This window comes from Oryx dammah, unplaced genomic scaffold, assembly GCF_014754425.2.
Source record: "Oryx dammah isolate SB20612 unplaced genomic scaffold, SCBI_Odam_1.1 HiC_scaffold_8, whole genome shotgun sequence".
Taxonomy (NCBI): domain Eukaryota; kingdom Metazoa; phylum Chordata; class Mammalia; order Artiodactyla; family Bovidae; genus Oryx; species Oryx dammah.
The window spans coordinates 39,397,797-39,413,063 of NW_024070192.1; the positions used below are offsets into that span (position 1 = coordinate 39,397,797).

The window sequence follows — 15,267 nt, forward strand, 5'->3', positions numbered from 1 at the left end:
TTAAGGAGGGGGAGGATTTTCAGGGTGTTGTAAAGAATGTTCCAGGCAGGGAGAGGCAGAGAAGCCAGGAGGGCAGCTGGGAGGCTACTGCCCTTGTCCAGACATGAGGGCGAGGATCTCATCCAGGGTCAGATGGAAAGTCAGAACCCTCTCCCAGCTTCCTATTCTTGCCTGTCCCAGATGCAGTCTGGGGAGCAGACTCCAGGAAATGAGGTCAGAGTTGCCCACTAGCCCCAGGCTCTGTGGTTTTGTTGGCCTCTAGCTTGGGTTAGGGTAGAAGAAAAAGGGCTGGTAAGCAAGCTGTCTGCTTTTCAGAAGTATCCCCTTGCCCTGTCAAAAAGTTGGGAACACTCTTTGCACCCAAGGGTGACTGCCATGACAGAAGCATTTCCTGGCTTGGCTGTGCTGAGTGGCTTTTGTCCTCCATCTGCTTTTCTGATTGGGTTCTAAGCCCTCTTTTTTGTTGTTGCTGTTGCTTTGTGCTTTGCTTCTTTGGCCGTACTGCCCTGCATGTGGGATCTTAATTCCCTGATCAGGGATTGAACCCAGGCCCCTGCATTGAGTACTTCCCTGGTGGCTCAGACGGTAAAGTGTCTGTCTGCAATGCGGGAGACCTGGGTTTGATCCCTGGGTTGGGAAGATCCCCTGGAGAAGAAAATGTAAATCCACTCCAGGACTCTTGCCTGGAAAATCCCATGGACAGAGGAGCCTGGTGGGCTACAGCCCATGGGGTCGCAAAGAGTAGGACGCGACTGAGCGACCTCACTTTCACTTTCCCCTGCATTGAAAGCACAGAGTCTTAACCACTGGACTGATAGGGAAATCCCTCTAAGCCATCTTTGATCCCTTCTTTCTTCACATGCATTCCAGGCTGGGACAATTTCCTTCTTCCATACAAGCAAAGCTAATCTTTGGATTCTCCCTGAGGCAGATATGGGCCTGGAGATGCCTGAAGCTGCCTTGGTGGAATAGCCAGTGAGGCGCAGCCCAAATACGTGAGCCCAGGATCAGAGGGGTGTCCTCTGAACCACAGCATACCTGGGAGGCAGGTGTGCAAAGAGTGAAATTGGGCACCTTTCATGCTCACCTAAGTGTGCTTGGGTGGCTATGAGCATGTCACCTTTCCTCTCTCCTGCTGGGGAAGTTTCCACATGCTCCTTGTCTCCCTCCGACCCTCTCTGAGAAGCCTGAGTGGGCAGAAGGGGCTGGAAGAAGAATTGTGTGTGTGGCGAAGCTGGAGAGGCAACATAGCCTCATGCCACAAGATGGCTTTGTTGGCCGCACACTATGGATTTATTCATGTTCCTTTTTAATCCTGGGATCCCAAAACATCTCAAGTCTCTTATTCATGTTTTTTTTTTTTCTTTAATGATGACACTGAGACATAATCCACACACCATACAATTCACCTAAACTATATAATTCAATGGATTTTAGTGTATTTATAGAGTTACACAGTCATCACCAGAATTAAGCATATCACCCCAATCACAATTCTGGACCATTAGCATTTCCTCCCTGTCCATCTCAGCTTCTTCTACCCCAGCCCTAGACAACCTCTCGTCTAGTCTCTGTCTCCAGGAATTTGCCTGTTCTGGACATTTCACATGAATGGGATCATACAGTTACATGGTCTTTTGTGGCTGGTGTCTTTCACTCAGCATAATTTTGCAGAGCTGATTCATGTCGTAGCATGTATCAGCTCTTCGTTCCTTTCCGTGGCTGTGTAAGATGCCATTGTGTGGATATTCCACAGTTTGCTTATCTAGTTATCCATTGATGGGTGTGAAGGTTGTTCCCACTTTTTGTATATTATAAAGAATGCTGCTGTAAACATTCATGTACATACATGTTTTTGTGTGAACATATGGTTTTATTCCTCTCGTGTATATACCTAGGAGTGAAATGTCTGGGTCATATGGTAGCTTTGTGTTTAAATGAGGAGCTTCCAGACTGTTTTGCAAAGCGACTGCACCGTTTTACATTCTCACCAGTAGTGTAGGAGGGTTCCAATTACTCTATATCGGCACCAACAGTTGTTGTGTTCTGTTTTCTTTTTTAAAAATTATTATTATAGCCACTTAGCATGCACAGGAGGGTATGAAGCAGCATCTCATTGTGGTTTGATTTGCATTTCCCTATGATTAATGATACTAAGTATCTTTTCATAATGGTTATTGGCTATTTGTATATCTTCTTTGGAGAAACATCTATTCAGAAATGTCTGTTTGCCCATTTTAAAAATGATTATTATTTTTTATTACTGAGTTGTCAGAGTTATTTATATATTGCAGATAGGAGTGCCCTATCCAATACATGATTCATAAAAATTTTCTCCCTTTGTCTTATCATCTTTTCATTTTCTTGATGGTGTCCTTTGAAGTGCAAACATTTTTCACTTGGATGATGTCCCTTTTTCATTTTTAACTGTGGTCAAAACAGGCAGAAATGATGAGGGGCAGGTAGGTAAATACATTCACACTGCTTGTGTTCAGCAGACGGATTAACTTGCAGGCAGCCATCACGTGGTCCATGTTTGATAAAACCCCAAAATGATTCCAGACATCTTGGCGGAGGGGGATGTAGTTTAGGTCCGTATAAGCAGCCTGAGTTCAGTAAAACAGGTTGGCAGATCCAGAGAGCGAGTCTCAATGCCAGGGACTGTGTGGGTGTGGATGAAGAACCTTCAAAGCAAGTGGTGTGAGCTCCCCCTGAGGTTAGCGAGAGCGTGGAAGGCTGCAGGTAGGGGAGGATACGCTTCTCCCCATGCCTGTTTGAATCCATGACCTCGTTGTCATAGTTTACCATGCCTAAATTTGTATGGAATCCACTGAGGGTTTTAGCTTCGCAGTCATGTCGAATGGGCCCAGAGCAAGCTCCTGTGAGATGGGAAGAGTGGCCTCATGGCAAAGAAAGCCTGAGCTTTTCTTGTCATTGATCTTTCCAGGTGGGAAGAGAAAGCCCTCCTTCAACCTAGAAATTGAGAAGCAGGACTCCCAGGCCAGCCTCCTCATCCACCCCAGAGACTGTAGAATTCTGATTGGCACCTTCCAGAGACCTACTCTTCTCAAAATCAAAAGCAGCTTTTGCTGACATCTGGTCGTTCTGGAATACTGATATTTTTATTTATAAAATTATGCTTGCATCCTCAAATAGATTCTTATTTTTAACAGACTTGCTCCCTTTGAGGGTTGCCTTACTCACTGGCATCTCCTTGTAACCCTGCAGAGACCAAAGGCCCTGGCCTGTGCCAGAGCAGAGAGGAGGGTCGCTTGCCAGCCAGGAAGTCCTGTCTGCACGTGCAGAGTCTGAATTCTGCATTACTCTACCCTTCTTCCTTTATCACCCTCAGTCCAGGAAGAAAAAACGTGCAATTAGCAGTGATTATCCCTGGACTGATGCCTCGTGAATTACACAGGGAGGAGAGCAGATAAGATGAGGTGCCCAAGGATGCCGTCATGCTCTCTTCCCTTCTTCCTTCATCTTCCCTGTCTGTCCCTCTTTCAGCAGAAGTTTCCCTTGCTTCTTGTCTTTCAGCTGCCCAACATGTTTGGTGACCTTCGGTCCACATTTATTGCCCTGATGATTGGATCCTATGCCTCCTCAGCGGTCACCTTCCCAGGAGTCAAGGTGAGGGTGTGTGCTAGTGTCTGAGCAGAGGCCTCTCCCAAGACTCCTTCTGCCCTCCCCGAAGGGGGAAGTCACTGTGGGCGCTGGTGTCTGCCCTTCCCCCCACCCGCACCTGGGAGGATGCACCTGGGCACCTCTGGGAGTAAGAAAAGAGACCTGCTGGGCCAGGGGTGGGGTGGGGTGGGGTGGGGGTGGAGGTGTGAGAGTGGGGATGGTAAAGTCAAGCATATCTCTGCAAGGTGTGACTGCAGGCTGCCTTTGCATTTCAGGGCTGGGGGGAAAGAAAGGGGGTGAGAGAGTGTCCCCCATCCTGAATCCAGCTCCAGTCCCCTCTCCACCCCGCCGCCAGGTCTGTTGTCATTGGGCTGTTGCTCCCCACTGCCAGAGTGCTGCTCACAGCCAAGTTGGTTCAGCTGTTTCCCTCCCAGGCAGGATTCTGAGCCTGTGGAAGTCACACGGGGTCAGGATGAAGCAAGCATCTCACTTCTCATCAGTCCTGGTTCCTGCTCTAAATCCTGTTGTTCCTGAAAGGGCTTCAGAACCAGCTTTTCTCTGCGGTGGCCCCAGCTCCAATAAATCCCCTTTCCTGAGGTCCAAGGGGAAGAGGCCGCAGAGCAGGAGGAGGAGTCATAGACACGGGCCGGCCACCCGGGCGTCGAGGTGTCCGGAGAGGCAGGGGCCACCGTCTCTGGATGTTAGGGATCCTCAAGTTCCTGGAGTGTGGAGGAGCCCTCAGGTTCCTCCTCCTCCTCATCTCAGTGTCTGACTGCTGGTCCCCTCCCTGGGGAGCTGGGCAGCTGTCTGCCCCTGCCCTGGGGACCCTTGGGCTGGAAATAAGTGGCGAAAATTGCAATAACAGTCTGGCAGGCTTCCCACCTAACAGGCCCTGCACTGGGCCCTCTACTGGGGTCTCACCTGCTGAATTGCCCCTCAGCACCAAGAAGGAACATGCCAGTGTCAAACCCATTTCACAGAAGGCCAAGGTGAGCCATTCAGCTGTTCATTCCTCGAGTATTTTTTTGGCACCTACCATGTGGTTGGATGGCAGATGGCACCACTGACTCGATGGACCTGAGTCTGAGTGAACTCTGGGAGATGGTGATGGACAGGGAGGCCTGGCGTGCTGCGATTCATGGGGTCACAAAGAGTCGGACACAACTGAGCGGCTGAACTGAACTGAACTGAACTGATGTATATGCTTCAAGGTGCCAGAGAAACATCAGCGGACAAGTCTAGAGATTCCTATCTTCAGGGAGCTGGACTAATAATGGATGAAGAAATGAATCATAAGTCAAAAAATCTCAGCCAGGGCTGTTCACTGTGAGCCGGTGCTGTGACAGTGATGGGCAGTTGGGGAAGGCCTCTACAAGGAGGTGACGTTTGGTCCAAGCTGCAGGTGTTTGGTCCAGGGCGAGTAGAGATGATTGAAATGCAGGTGCCTGGTGACCAAACATCCAGCCTGAGGGGCCATGTCCCTGCCTCAAAGCTCAGCACAGGGAGCCCAGGACTGCCGGGTGCCCCCTGCCCACTCCCGCTTTTCTTTGCTAACTCTGCCCCACCCTGACTCCGACCCCTGCCCCCTTGTGCCTCTCAGGTCATCTATGACTTTGGTGCCTCCTTCATTGTCATCCTTGTGGTCTGGGCTGGCTGCTCCGGGCTGGTTTTCCTCAACTGCTTCTTTAATTGGCCCCTGGAACCCTTCCCGGGGCCAGAGGACATGGACTACACGTAAGTGGACCTGCAGTCTGCCCCCACTCCCACGCCGGCCAGGGGTGTGGGCAGCATGACAGACACTCTCCTGTGGCCTCCAGGGTGAAGATCAAGTTCAGCTGGCTGGGCTTTGACCACAAGATCACAGGGAAGCAGTTCTACAAGCAGGTGACCACAGTGGGGCGCCGCCTTAGCGTGGGCAGCTCCATGCGGAGCGCCAAGGAGCAGGCAGCCCTGCAGGAGGGCCACAAGCTGTGCCTGTCCACCGTCGACCTGGAGGTCAAGTGCCAGCCCGATGCCACAGGTACCCACCCGCACGTGGCCCCTCACCTTCCAAGCCTGCCCTGAGCCATCAACAGCCCAGTGACAAGGAGGGGGTGTCCAGTCCAGATGGGGAGCCCGATGGGGTCCAGCACCCCCTGAGGGCTCTGTAGGTACCGCCTCCCTTCATCCCCACGTCATCCCACAAGGGCAGGCAGCGCCACCCACCCTGCCTTATAGACTAAGCTCAGAGAGGGTGAGGGATTCACCCAGCTTGTTTTGTACAGCTGGGTGGCCCGACTCCTGCACCCAGCCGCCGGCCTCATCTGGTGCGCGGTGTGCCCTGGATGGCAGGTGGGCCGTGGGCCCTGGGGGTGCCACTGGTTCCCTCTGAGCCCCTGGTTCTCCCTGCAGCGGCCCCCTCGTTCATGCAAAGCGTGTTCAGCCCCATCCTGCTGCTCAGCCTGGTCACCATGTGCGTTACACAGCTGCGCCTCATCTTCTACATGGGTGCCATGAACAGCATCCTCCAGTTCCTGGTCAGCGGAGACCAGGCCGTAGGTAGGTGGCTCCCGAGCCCTGGGGCACAGCCTACGCGCGGTGCTCATTTCTGCCCACCTGAGGTCAAGTCTACCACCTGGCCAGCCGGAGGCTGTGGGGCTAGGCTGGGCCAGTGGGGTGGTGAGATGGCAGAATCCAAGGGCCTGATGGTGCGTCAGAGCCGTTTCACCACAGCCGGGCCTGACTGTTCTTTCACGTCCCCGCCAGAGTTTCCCGGTTTAGGAGGGAGGAGAGGACTGAAATAACTATGTGTGTTTGGGGTGTGGGGTGTGTTTTTCGTTGCCTGAGGGGGACGGTTGACGTGTGTGTTTATAAGAGGAGACACTGCACAGAACACGGTACTCCACCTGAGAGCTTGTTGAAAGACAATCCATCAAACCCAACGCCAAGAATCCTCTGGGAAACCGCAGGGGTAGCGCGTGGAGAGGCTGGGGTGGGGGCCGGGCCGCTGTGGCTGAACACGGGGTCTCCTGGGAGCTGTGCCCTGAACTGGGAAGCGAGGCCAGGTGGAGCCTTCCTCTTATGTAATCCGGTCCAGGCTTGTTACTTCTGGTAAACAGAACTGATAACCCACCTGCCCACTTTTCCAAAAGAACACACAAGCTGATTAGAGGTTTTGATTCTGCAAAGAAAGTCCGTACTTCCTCAGGGCCTGAGCTGAGTCAGCTTTAGTCATCCGAAATCAGGACAAACACATTGGGTAAATCCTTTTTATTGGCAGTCTCATTGGTGTGCAACTTTTGGAGTTGGTTTAATTGTTTTCTCCGCAGGAAGATATGCCAGGCAATGTAAGGGTTTTAGTTGCTGTTGTTTTTCTTTTTAAATTTATTTTTGGCTGCACTAGGTCTTCATTGCTGTATGAGGATTTTCTCTAGCTGCGGCGAGCGGTGGCTGCTCTTGCTTGCAGTGCAGGACCTTCTCACTGTGGTGGTTTCTCTTGCTGTGGAGCATGGCCTCTAGAGCGCAGACTCAATGGTTGAGGCACATGGGCTTCGTTGCCCTTTGGCATGTGGAATCTTCCCTGGCCAGGGTTCAAACCCTTTTGCCCTGCGTTGGCAGATGGATTCATTACCACTGAACCACCAGGGAAGTCCTGTATGTTTTTAAAGAGGATAAGAAACTCAGCTATAGCAAAAAGGGAAGGAGACTAAGGGACACAGACAATGTGGGTCTATTCTGAAAATGGGTGTTCGGACATGAAGCAACATGGAAAAACCCTATTATGTGCCCTTGCAGAAATTCATAGCAAACACGAAGATAGGGGAAAAAAAAAATAACCTGTTTAGCTTCATTTCATTCAATGATAATCCCCTAAATTTCAACCGCAGGAACCCTTTTATTATGTAACATTCATTAAAATCTGTCCACCGTACTTTGGGGAGAGCTGATCTAGCCTGTCTAAAGGCCCTTTATTACAAACCCTGAGGCCCAGACAGACAGAGACCCTGATGAGTACAGAGAAAAGCCCCTTACTGGCCCTTGGACGGCAAATCTCCCTGCTCCTGCTGAGTCATGGCCTTCTCTTTTGCTTTCTCTGAGAAATCTTTTGCTGCCCAAGAGGCATTTTTCCCCCCCTTCTGTTCCCCTCTTTCAAAAGTCAGTTTCAAGAAGTAGAGGAAGTTGGGCCAGGAAATTCGGTCCACAGCTGACAGGGCATCGGTTTTCCCCATCCTGCTTCTCTGAGCACTTGCGCCTGAGAGCTCACACACACACATACACACACACGGACATCTGGACGTCAGGATCGGGGCTGCAGCACTGGCTGATCGGACGCTCAGGCTGGGTGTGGGGTGGATTCTCGGCCCTCGTTCTGCTGGGTCTTCTACACCCCCGCCACTTCCCCACCGTGGTCCCCCAACAAGTGCACAGGCCTGATTCACAGCCCATCTATGATGAGGCCCCAGCCGCACATGACCGAGGCCCCAGCAGGCAGGAAACCACCAGAAGACACCCGTTTGGGGCACTCTGAGACTCAGGGCTCCGTGGGAAGTGGTGTGGGTGCTGGGCCCAAACCGTGCCGCCCCCATAGCCCTCTCTCTGAAACAGCCTTTGACATTTCTGCTGCTAACCCCACTCCTCTCTGCTTTGTCACTTTTGCTTTCTCGGTGCAGTGATGGCTACCGGTAAGCCCGTGGGGTCCGGGGGGGGGGAGGGGGTCGTCAGGGAACACAGGACGTCTGCTCCTGGCCAGAGCCTGCCCGACTGAGAAGCACCTGTCCTTGAACTCCAGACGGCCCCCTGCACTCCGCACATCCCCCCAAGCCAGAGCTGCGGGTGGGGTTGGCGCAGCCAGCCTTCAGCTTCTGATGAGAAATCTCATCGTGATTTTCAGGCTCTCTGAAGGCCGGAGCCCTTTGGGGCCTTCTCAGTGTGTTTCGAGGGGCAGGACACTGACAGACGAGGCTGTTGGCACACGAAACCTCGCTCTGTCCTGGGCCTCGGTAATCCTGGAGCTTCTGGGGAAGGTCACTGTGACATACTGGACTTTGGTAGCTGTTCCTTGGAAATAGGCAAGGGATTCGGAGGAAAGAATAGGGTGTCCTGCCTCTTGCTCAGACTTTGATTTCAGAGGTTGTCTCCCATCATGACTCACGGTGCCACGGGTGGGGTGGGGGGCGTTCTGGGGAAAAAAAACCCAGAAGGGCTTGTGGAGTCATAGACTCTGCCCAGCCCTCAGCAGGCAGCCCCCCGACCCCACTCCGTGACCCAGCCCTTCTGTCCCTTCAGTGAGCCTCTACACCTCCATCTTCGGGGTTCTCCAGCTGCTCTGCCTGCTCACTGCCCCCGTCATTGGCTACATCATGGATTGGAGGCTGAAGGAGTGTGAGGACGCCTCCGAGGAGCCCGAGGAGAAAGACGCCAACCAGTGCGTAGGCCGAACCCGTGCCTCGTGTCCCCAGAGGGAGCAGGCGGGTGTTAGGCAGCTCTAGGGTGGGTGAGACATTGGGTTGTAAAGTCAGCAGGAGAGGTGAGACGGGCCATGCTCAAAGCCACTCTTCATACTGGTCTGTCGCTTCTATCTGAAACAGTCTTTTGTATATAAAAGTTTGGGAAGCGCCAAGCTAGAAGAGGGAGAGAAACCAGATTAGTAACTATCAACACCTGGCTTTAGGACCACACTCAGATCCTCAGCACAATTAGCACAAGGGCAGAGAGCCTTAGAGGGTCCCGTTTGCCTGCAAGGCCTGCTTCACTGGGTGTGAGTCATAAACAGGTATAACCTTACGACGTGTTAATAGATTTGTTCATGACTGTGAGAATTAAACGAGGAACCGGAGGCCTTTCTTTATAGAAGGGTTGGGCTGTAAGATCAGAGGATGAGTTAAATGCTGTCTTCTCTGACTCCACCTTAATATAATAAGCTACGCTTGATTGTATTGGGCCCCATGCCAAGCACTTAATGCACAATCTCTCAGGGAAGCCTCCCAACACTTTGATGAATTATACCCGCTTTACAGATGAGGGAACTGAAACTTGGCGTTGGAGTGGCTCGCCTGAGGTCACACAGGGAGCAAGTGGTGGGCCTGGGCCTCCCTGCATATCTCTGAGCCCTTGGATGTCGTGCAATTGTCCGTGGGGCATCTGTGTGGGTGGTGAGACTCGAATCAGTAGTAGTGAATTCACAGGGAGATAATTACAGAGATGCTCTGTTATCTAGGTCAGGTCCTACAGCCAGAAAGCGGTTGATGCCCATTCCAGTTCCATCTGCCACATGCTCATTTCTTCTTCACTCCTCCCTGCCCCTCAAGGGGAAACCCACTTGCTCCCTTATTTGGCTTATTCTCTGGCTTAGCATCAGCTCCCTGCAGGATTTGGGTGAAGCTGGAGCCAACAGTGAAGGAGGCTCTGCCACATCCTGACCTGGGTGCCTTCTCCTCCTCCCTCCCCATCATTGGGGATCTGACCCCAGTCTTCACTGAAATAACGCAGGGTTCAGTTCAGTTCAGTCGCTCAGTCGTGTCCGACTCTTTGCGACCCCATGAATCGCAGCACGCCAGGCCTCTCTGTCCATCACCAACTCCCAGAGTTTACCTAAACTCAGGTCCATCAAGTCAGTGATGCCATCCAACCATCTCATCCTCTGTCATCCCCTTCTCCTCCTGCCTTCAATCTTTCCCAGCATCAGGGTCTTTTCAAATGAATCAGCTCTTGGCATCAGGTGGCCAAGGTATTGGAGCTTCCGCTTCAGCATCAGTCCGTCCAGTGCAGCGTCCTGATGCCCATCTTCTCATGTCTAGCCTCTCCACCAAGGTTCACACTCCATGCTCAGTTCAGAGGGTAGCTGTGGGGAGTGTCCCTCGTGACGGTCTAGCCCCCACAGTCCCCAGCTAGCACTCGCTTGGCGGTGGTGTCTAAGTCTTGCATTGTCCACAAGCTGTGACTCCCCGGGCCTGACTTCCTGGGAGAGTCTATTCTCCAGGGGCTCCCCCTGACCCCACCCCAGGGGCCCCCCACCCCACCCCAGGGACCCCCACCCCACCCCACTCCAGCTCCTGTGTTCCATGCCCTGTGCCCCCACAGAGGTGAGAAGAAGAAGAAGAAGCGGGACCGGCAGATCCAGAAGATCACCAACGCCATGCGGGCCTTCGCCTTCACCAACCTGCTGCTCGTGGGTTTCGGGGTGACCTGCCTCATTCCCAACCTGCCTCTCCAGGTGGGTGTGGGGGATGGGATGATGCATGAGAGAGGGTCTGATGTCTCATGGGGGAGCCATTAGCAAAGAGAACAGTGACTTCGTTCATTTAATCCAACCAGCCAAACCAATCAACCAGCCCACCCTGGTTTACCAAGGGCCTTCTATCTGCCGACTTCCCTGGTGGCTCAGACGGTAAAGCATCTGTCTACAATGCAGGAGACCTGGGTTTCATCCCTGGGTCGGGAAGATCTGCTGGAGAAGGAAATGGCAATCCACTCCAGTACTATTGCCTGGAAAATCCTATGGACAGAGGAGCCTGGCAGGCTACAGCCCATGGGGTCGCAAAGAGTTGGACACGACTGAGCGACTTCACTTTCCTTTCCTTTCCTTTCTATCTGCTAGGCTCTATGCACAGTGCTGAGTTGTTGTTCAGTTGCTAAGTAATGTCCGACTCTCTGTGACCCCATGGACTGTAGCACACCAGGCTTCCCTGGCTTTCACTATCTCCCGGAGTTTGCTTAAACTCATGTCCATTGAGTTGGTGATGCCATCCAACCATCTCATCCTCTGTCGCCCCCTTCTCCTGTCCTCAGTCTTTCTCAGCATCAGGGTCTTTTCAAATGAGTTGGCTCTTGGCATCAGGTGGCCAAGGTATTGGAGCTTCAGCTTCAGCATCAGTCCTTCCAATGAATATTCAGGGTTGATTTCCTTTAGGATTGACTGGTTTGATCTCCTTGCAGTCCAAGGGACTCTCCAGAATCTTTTCCAGCACCACAGTTCTAAGAGCAAGCTGTAAATGGAACTGAGATTTCCTTTCACAGTAGACCCTTCCCTATGAAAGTGTATCATTCTTCTTGGTCTTGGGGCATCTTACACACCATGAATACCATCATCTTACCATTTCTGGAGTCACGTGGTGTGTTTGTGTAGCTAATTGTTTTGCCTTTGCTCAAACAGCTGTTATCTGACATCCTAAGAGGTCTGGCCAGTCTGTGGCATTGATGGGAGCATTTGCTCTTCTGGTTCAGGACAGCCACAGGAGAGAGCCTCTGATGATGAGCTCTTGGTATCCGGGTTCAAAAGTTTAATTCCTTTGCACAAGATTTCCAATGCTTTTGGAACCTGACTTTTGGCAGAGAGCTCAAGAAAGGCAGATTGCGTTACCTGCTTGGCTCCACCCTTAGGTCCACAGAAGGGTTCTAGTTCCAGTCCTCAAGTTGAACTTTGAAGGAAGGGATACAAGTGACGGCATTGCTCCCAGATGGGTGTGACCCGAGTCCAGGTGGTATCTTGGACCAAGTCCAGGAGGAAAGCAAGAGTCCCTTCCTTTCTACAAGTGGCCACACGTAGAAATACAGGGAACACCAGGTGCGCACCACCCACGGGTACTGTTGTGTGTTTGTGCAAACTCTGCATGCAGCTGGAGTAAACCCCCGGAGACTGATGCCTGTTCCAGATGGGAGTACTGGCACATCCCTGGTGCCTTCCCAGCCTCCTGGCGGTGGTGGCCCTCTCTGCAAGACCGGCAGACCCTTGCTCTGACCATCTTGTCCAGTCACGGGGCAGTGGTCAGTGAGGACCGCAATCTGCTTTTTGTTTTAACCAGTTCTTACTGAAAGACAAGTTGTGAAGAGGCAGCACGGCATTTAGGGTGGAAAGCGGGAGCCTGTAAGGGATGTGTATGCTTTTGGGCACAGCCCTCTCACAGCGCCGCAGAGAGTAGTCCCCCTGCCTCCGCCGCCCACATTCCCGGAAATAGGGCTTGGCTGCTGCGCCTGATGACAGGGCTGTGTGCAGAGGACAAACAAAGGGTCCCGGCAGCAAAGCAGACAGCTCGTGGCTCTCAGGAATCATTAACAAGGGCCTGCTCAGCCTGCCAACAGTGGCCTTTCCTTAGGAAAGCAGAGTGAGAGGAGAGGGGGACAGCCATCTGCCTGTAGGGCCTGGAGGACCAGGCTGGGAGACCAGGGCACGGCCCTCGGGTCCGAAAAGGCGGGAGTGATGATCGGTGACTCCTACCTCGTGCCGTGTCCATACATACACTTAATAGCAGGCTTTAGATGGGAGTGGGGTAGCGGGAGCCTTGGTTTGTCGCGTTTGCAATTTCCATGGTGTTAGTGCGTTCCTCATGGCTAGTATCAAACAATACATTGTCCATCGTCACTGTGGAGTTGGAAAGACACACGATAACACACCATCATATGTATATTATGTATGCTCGGTTGCTACGTCGTATCCTACTCTCTTGCGATCCCATGGACTATAGCCCTCCAGGCTCTTCTGTCCATGGAATCTCCCAGGCAAGAACACTGGAATGGGTTGCCATTTTGTCTTCCGGGGGATCTACCCGATCCAGGGATCAAACTCACGTCTCTTGGATCTCCTGCATTGGCAGGTGGATTCTTTACCACTGTGCCACCTGGCCAAAAAGTCTGTTAGAGTGTTTCCTTAAGATGTTCAGGGGAAAACCCTAACCAATCCAATATCTACAGTAGACTTAAAAAACCTTAAGACTAGAGGTAATAGTACAACAAAATTAAGTAATTAAGATGCGATGGGCTTTGAGTATTCACGAACTTTGTTTTCAGTGTACAGTTGATCCTTGAACAACACAAGTTTGAACTGTGCAGTTCCACTCATACTTGGACTGTTTTCAATAGTAAATACATACTGCATGGTCCATGGGTGGTTGAATCCGAGGATATGAAACTGTGGATATACAGAGGGCAGACTATAAGTTTAATGTGGATTTGTAGCTGCATAGAGGGTCAGTACCCCTAATCCCCCACATTGTCCAAGGGTCAGTGGTCATTAAATTGTACCTTTAATGCAATGGAATTGTTAGTAATGACTGTGTTGAACAATTGGCTCAGAATTTTTGGCATTCAGGAGTTGCCCATGGTGAGCTGGCCAGGCCGACTCCAGGGTGCCAGCGCTCCCACCACTCAGGACCCTGGGAGCTCTGGGGCAGAGGGACAAAGGGAGACCCTCCATGCCTCCTGCTCACACTCTGCTCTCCCCACCTCAGATCCTCTCCTTCATCCTGCACACAATCGTGCGAGGATTCATCCACTCGGCTGTTGGAGGCTTATATGCCGCCGTGTAAGTCCTGGGGGCTGCAGGTGGCCTGGTGGCTGAGGGTGAGGGGATGGATGACCTGAGGGAGGTTCCAGGTGGGGCTGAGGGCTTGAAGGTGACCATCTTGTCCACCTGAGGTTCCTCCTCTTGCCTTAGATATTAGGGTTTCTGTGGGGTGTGTCAGGAGAAGGCCGTATTCGATGGGAGCGGGTCAGTGGGCAGACAGTTGGGTGCCCACAAGCCTTGGCATTTAACACGAAATCAGTTCCCCTGGCCAGGGTGCAGCTCCGTATCGTTATAGCCTCAGGGGCTGCTGCTCAGCTGAGTCCTGGGGCTGCCACTGACTGCTCACGGAAAGCACAGGGGTGAGTTCTGGCTGCATGCACCTGAATGTTGACCTTCAAATGGCCTTCAGTGGCAGCAGCGACATAAATAATTGAGCCCCGAATGTACCTGGCAGAGCCCACCCAGGGCCTCAAAGGGCTGGTCTGCCCTGGTTTTCTCAGGCCTTGGCTAAAATGAAACCTGCCTCCTTTTCCAAGAGGCCACGCACACCTAAGGAACCATAGCTGTTCCTCTTCCTCAGGCTGGGACTTAGCTCAAACACCAGAACCCAAACACCATCCTCTGTCTCTCTCTGACTAAAGACAGGCTCATTCCTGCAGCCATTCCTTGCTAAGCCACGATGCCTAATGTCCTGAGATTATGCCAGAACTCTCTCCCCGCTCCCAAGAGCATCCCATGGGGGTCATCCCAGGTCTGCATGCTCCACCCCTGCCTACGCCACCCTCCCCGCCCCAAGGCCTAGAGGAAGTTGAGGCCACCCTGGCAGAGTCTGAGGGAGTAGGCCGAGGGCTATGATGCTGTTTCCGTGATTATACAACGCTCCTCTGGATGAAGGTGCAGCCAAGCCCGGCCCAGCCTCCCACCTGCTCCCTGGGCCTAGTTCCCGAGCCACAGACTCCTGCGAAATCATGTTGTCCACTCAGCTCGGCCAGACACCCGTGGGTCCCAGGGCCTTTATGCTGGTCCAAAAGGGAAATTCTCTGTGTGGAACTGCTCAGCACGAAGCAGTCCGAAGATGGACACTCGACTGTCCTCTGAAGCTCTTCCCACATCTCCTCTGACACCGCAAGTTGCAGCCTGGGGGCACCGGCAGCTTGGGCCAGGCTGAGGCCAAGGAGCATCTGGGAAGCTGGACAGTGGCCCCCGCGGTGACAGGCTCTCTCCTGTCCTGGCAGGTACCCCTCCACACAGTTTGGCAGCCTCACAGGCCTGCAGTCCCTGATCAGCGCCCTCTTCGCTCTCCTGCAGCAGCCCCTGTTTCTGGCTATGATGGGTCCCCTCCAGGGAGACCCTCTGTGGGTAAGAAGGGTCGGGGGGCGCCGGGT

The 15,267-nt window shown here is 52.8% G+C and overlaps 1 protein-coding gene across 2 annotated transcripts in view; it reads left to right on the forward strand.

Annotated features, from left to right (window-relative positions):
* Positions 1–15,267, forward strand: part of SLC43A2 (solute carrier family 43 member 2) — a 43,781-nt gene that overhangs the window by 22,048 nt on the left and 6,466 nt on the right. For both annotated transcript variants that reach the window (XM_040243799.1, XM_040243798.1), the window contains 8 exons: positions 3,538–3,630; positions 5,225–5,358; positions 5,442–5,644; positions 6,016–6,162; positions 8,890–9,028; positions 10,684–10,816; positions 13,827–13,900; positions 15,118–15,241. In XM_040243799.1, the coding sequence (XP_040099733.1) occupies positions 3,538–3,630; positions 5,225–5,358; positions 5,442–5,644; positions 6,016–6,162; positions 8,890–9,028; positions 10,684–10,816; positions 13,827–13,900; positions 15,118–15,241 (1,047 nt within the window). The remainder of the gene's footprint in view (positions 1–3,537; positions 3,631–5,224; positions 5,359–5,441; positions 5,645–6,015; positions 6,163–8,889; positions 9,029–10,683; positions 10,817–13,826; positions 13,901–15,117; positions 15,242–15,267) is intronic.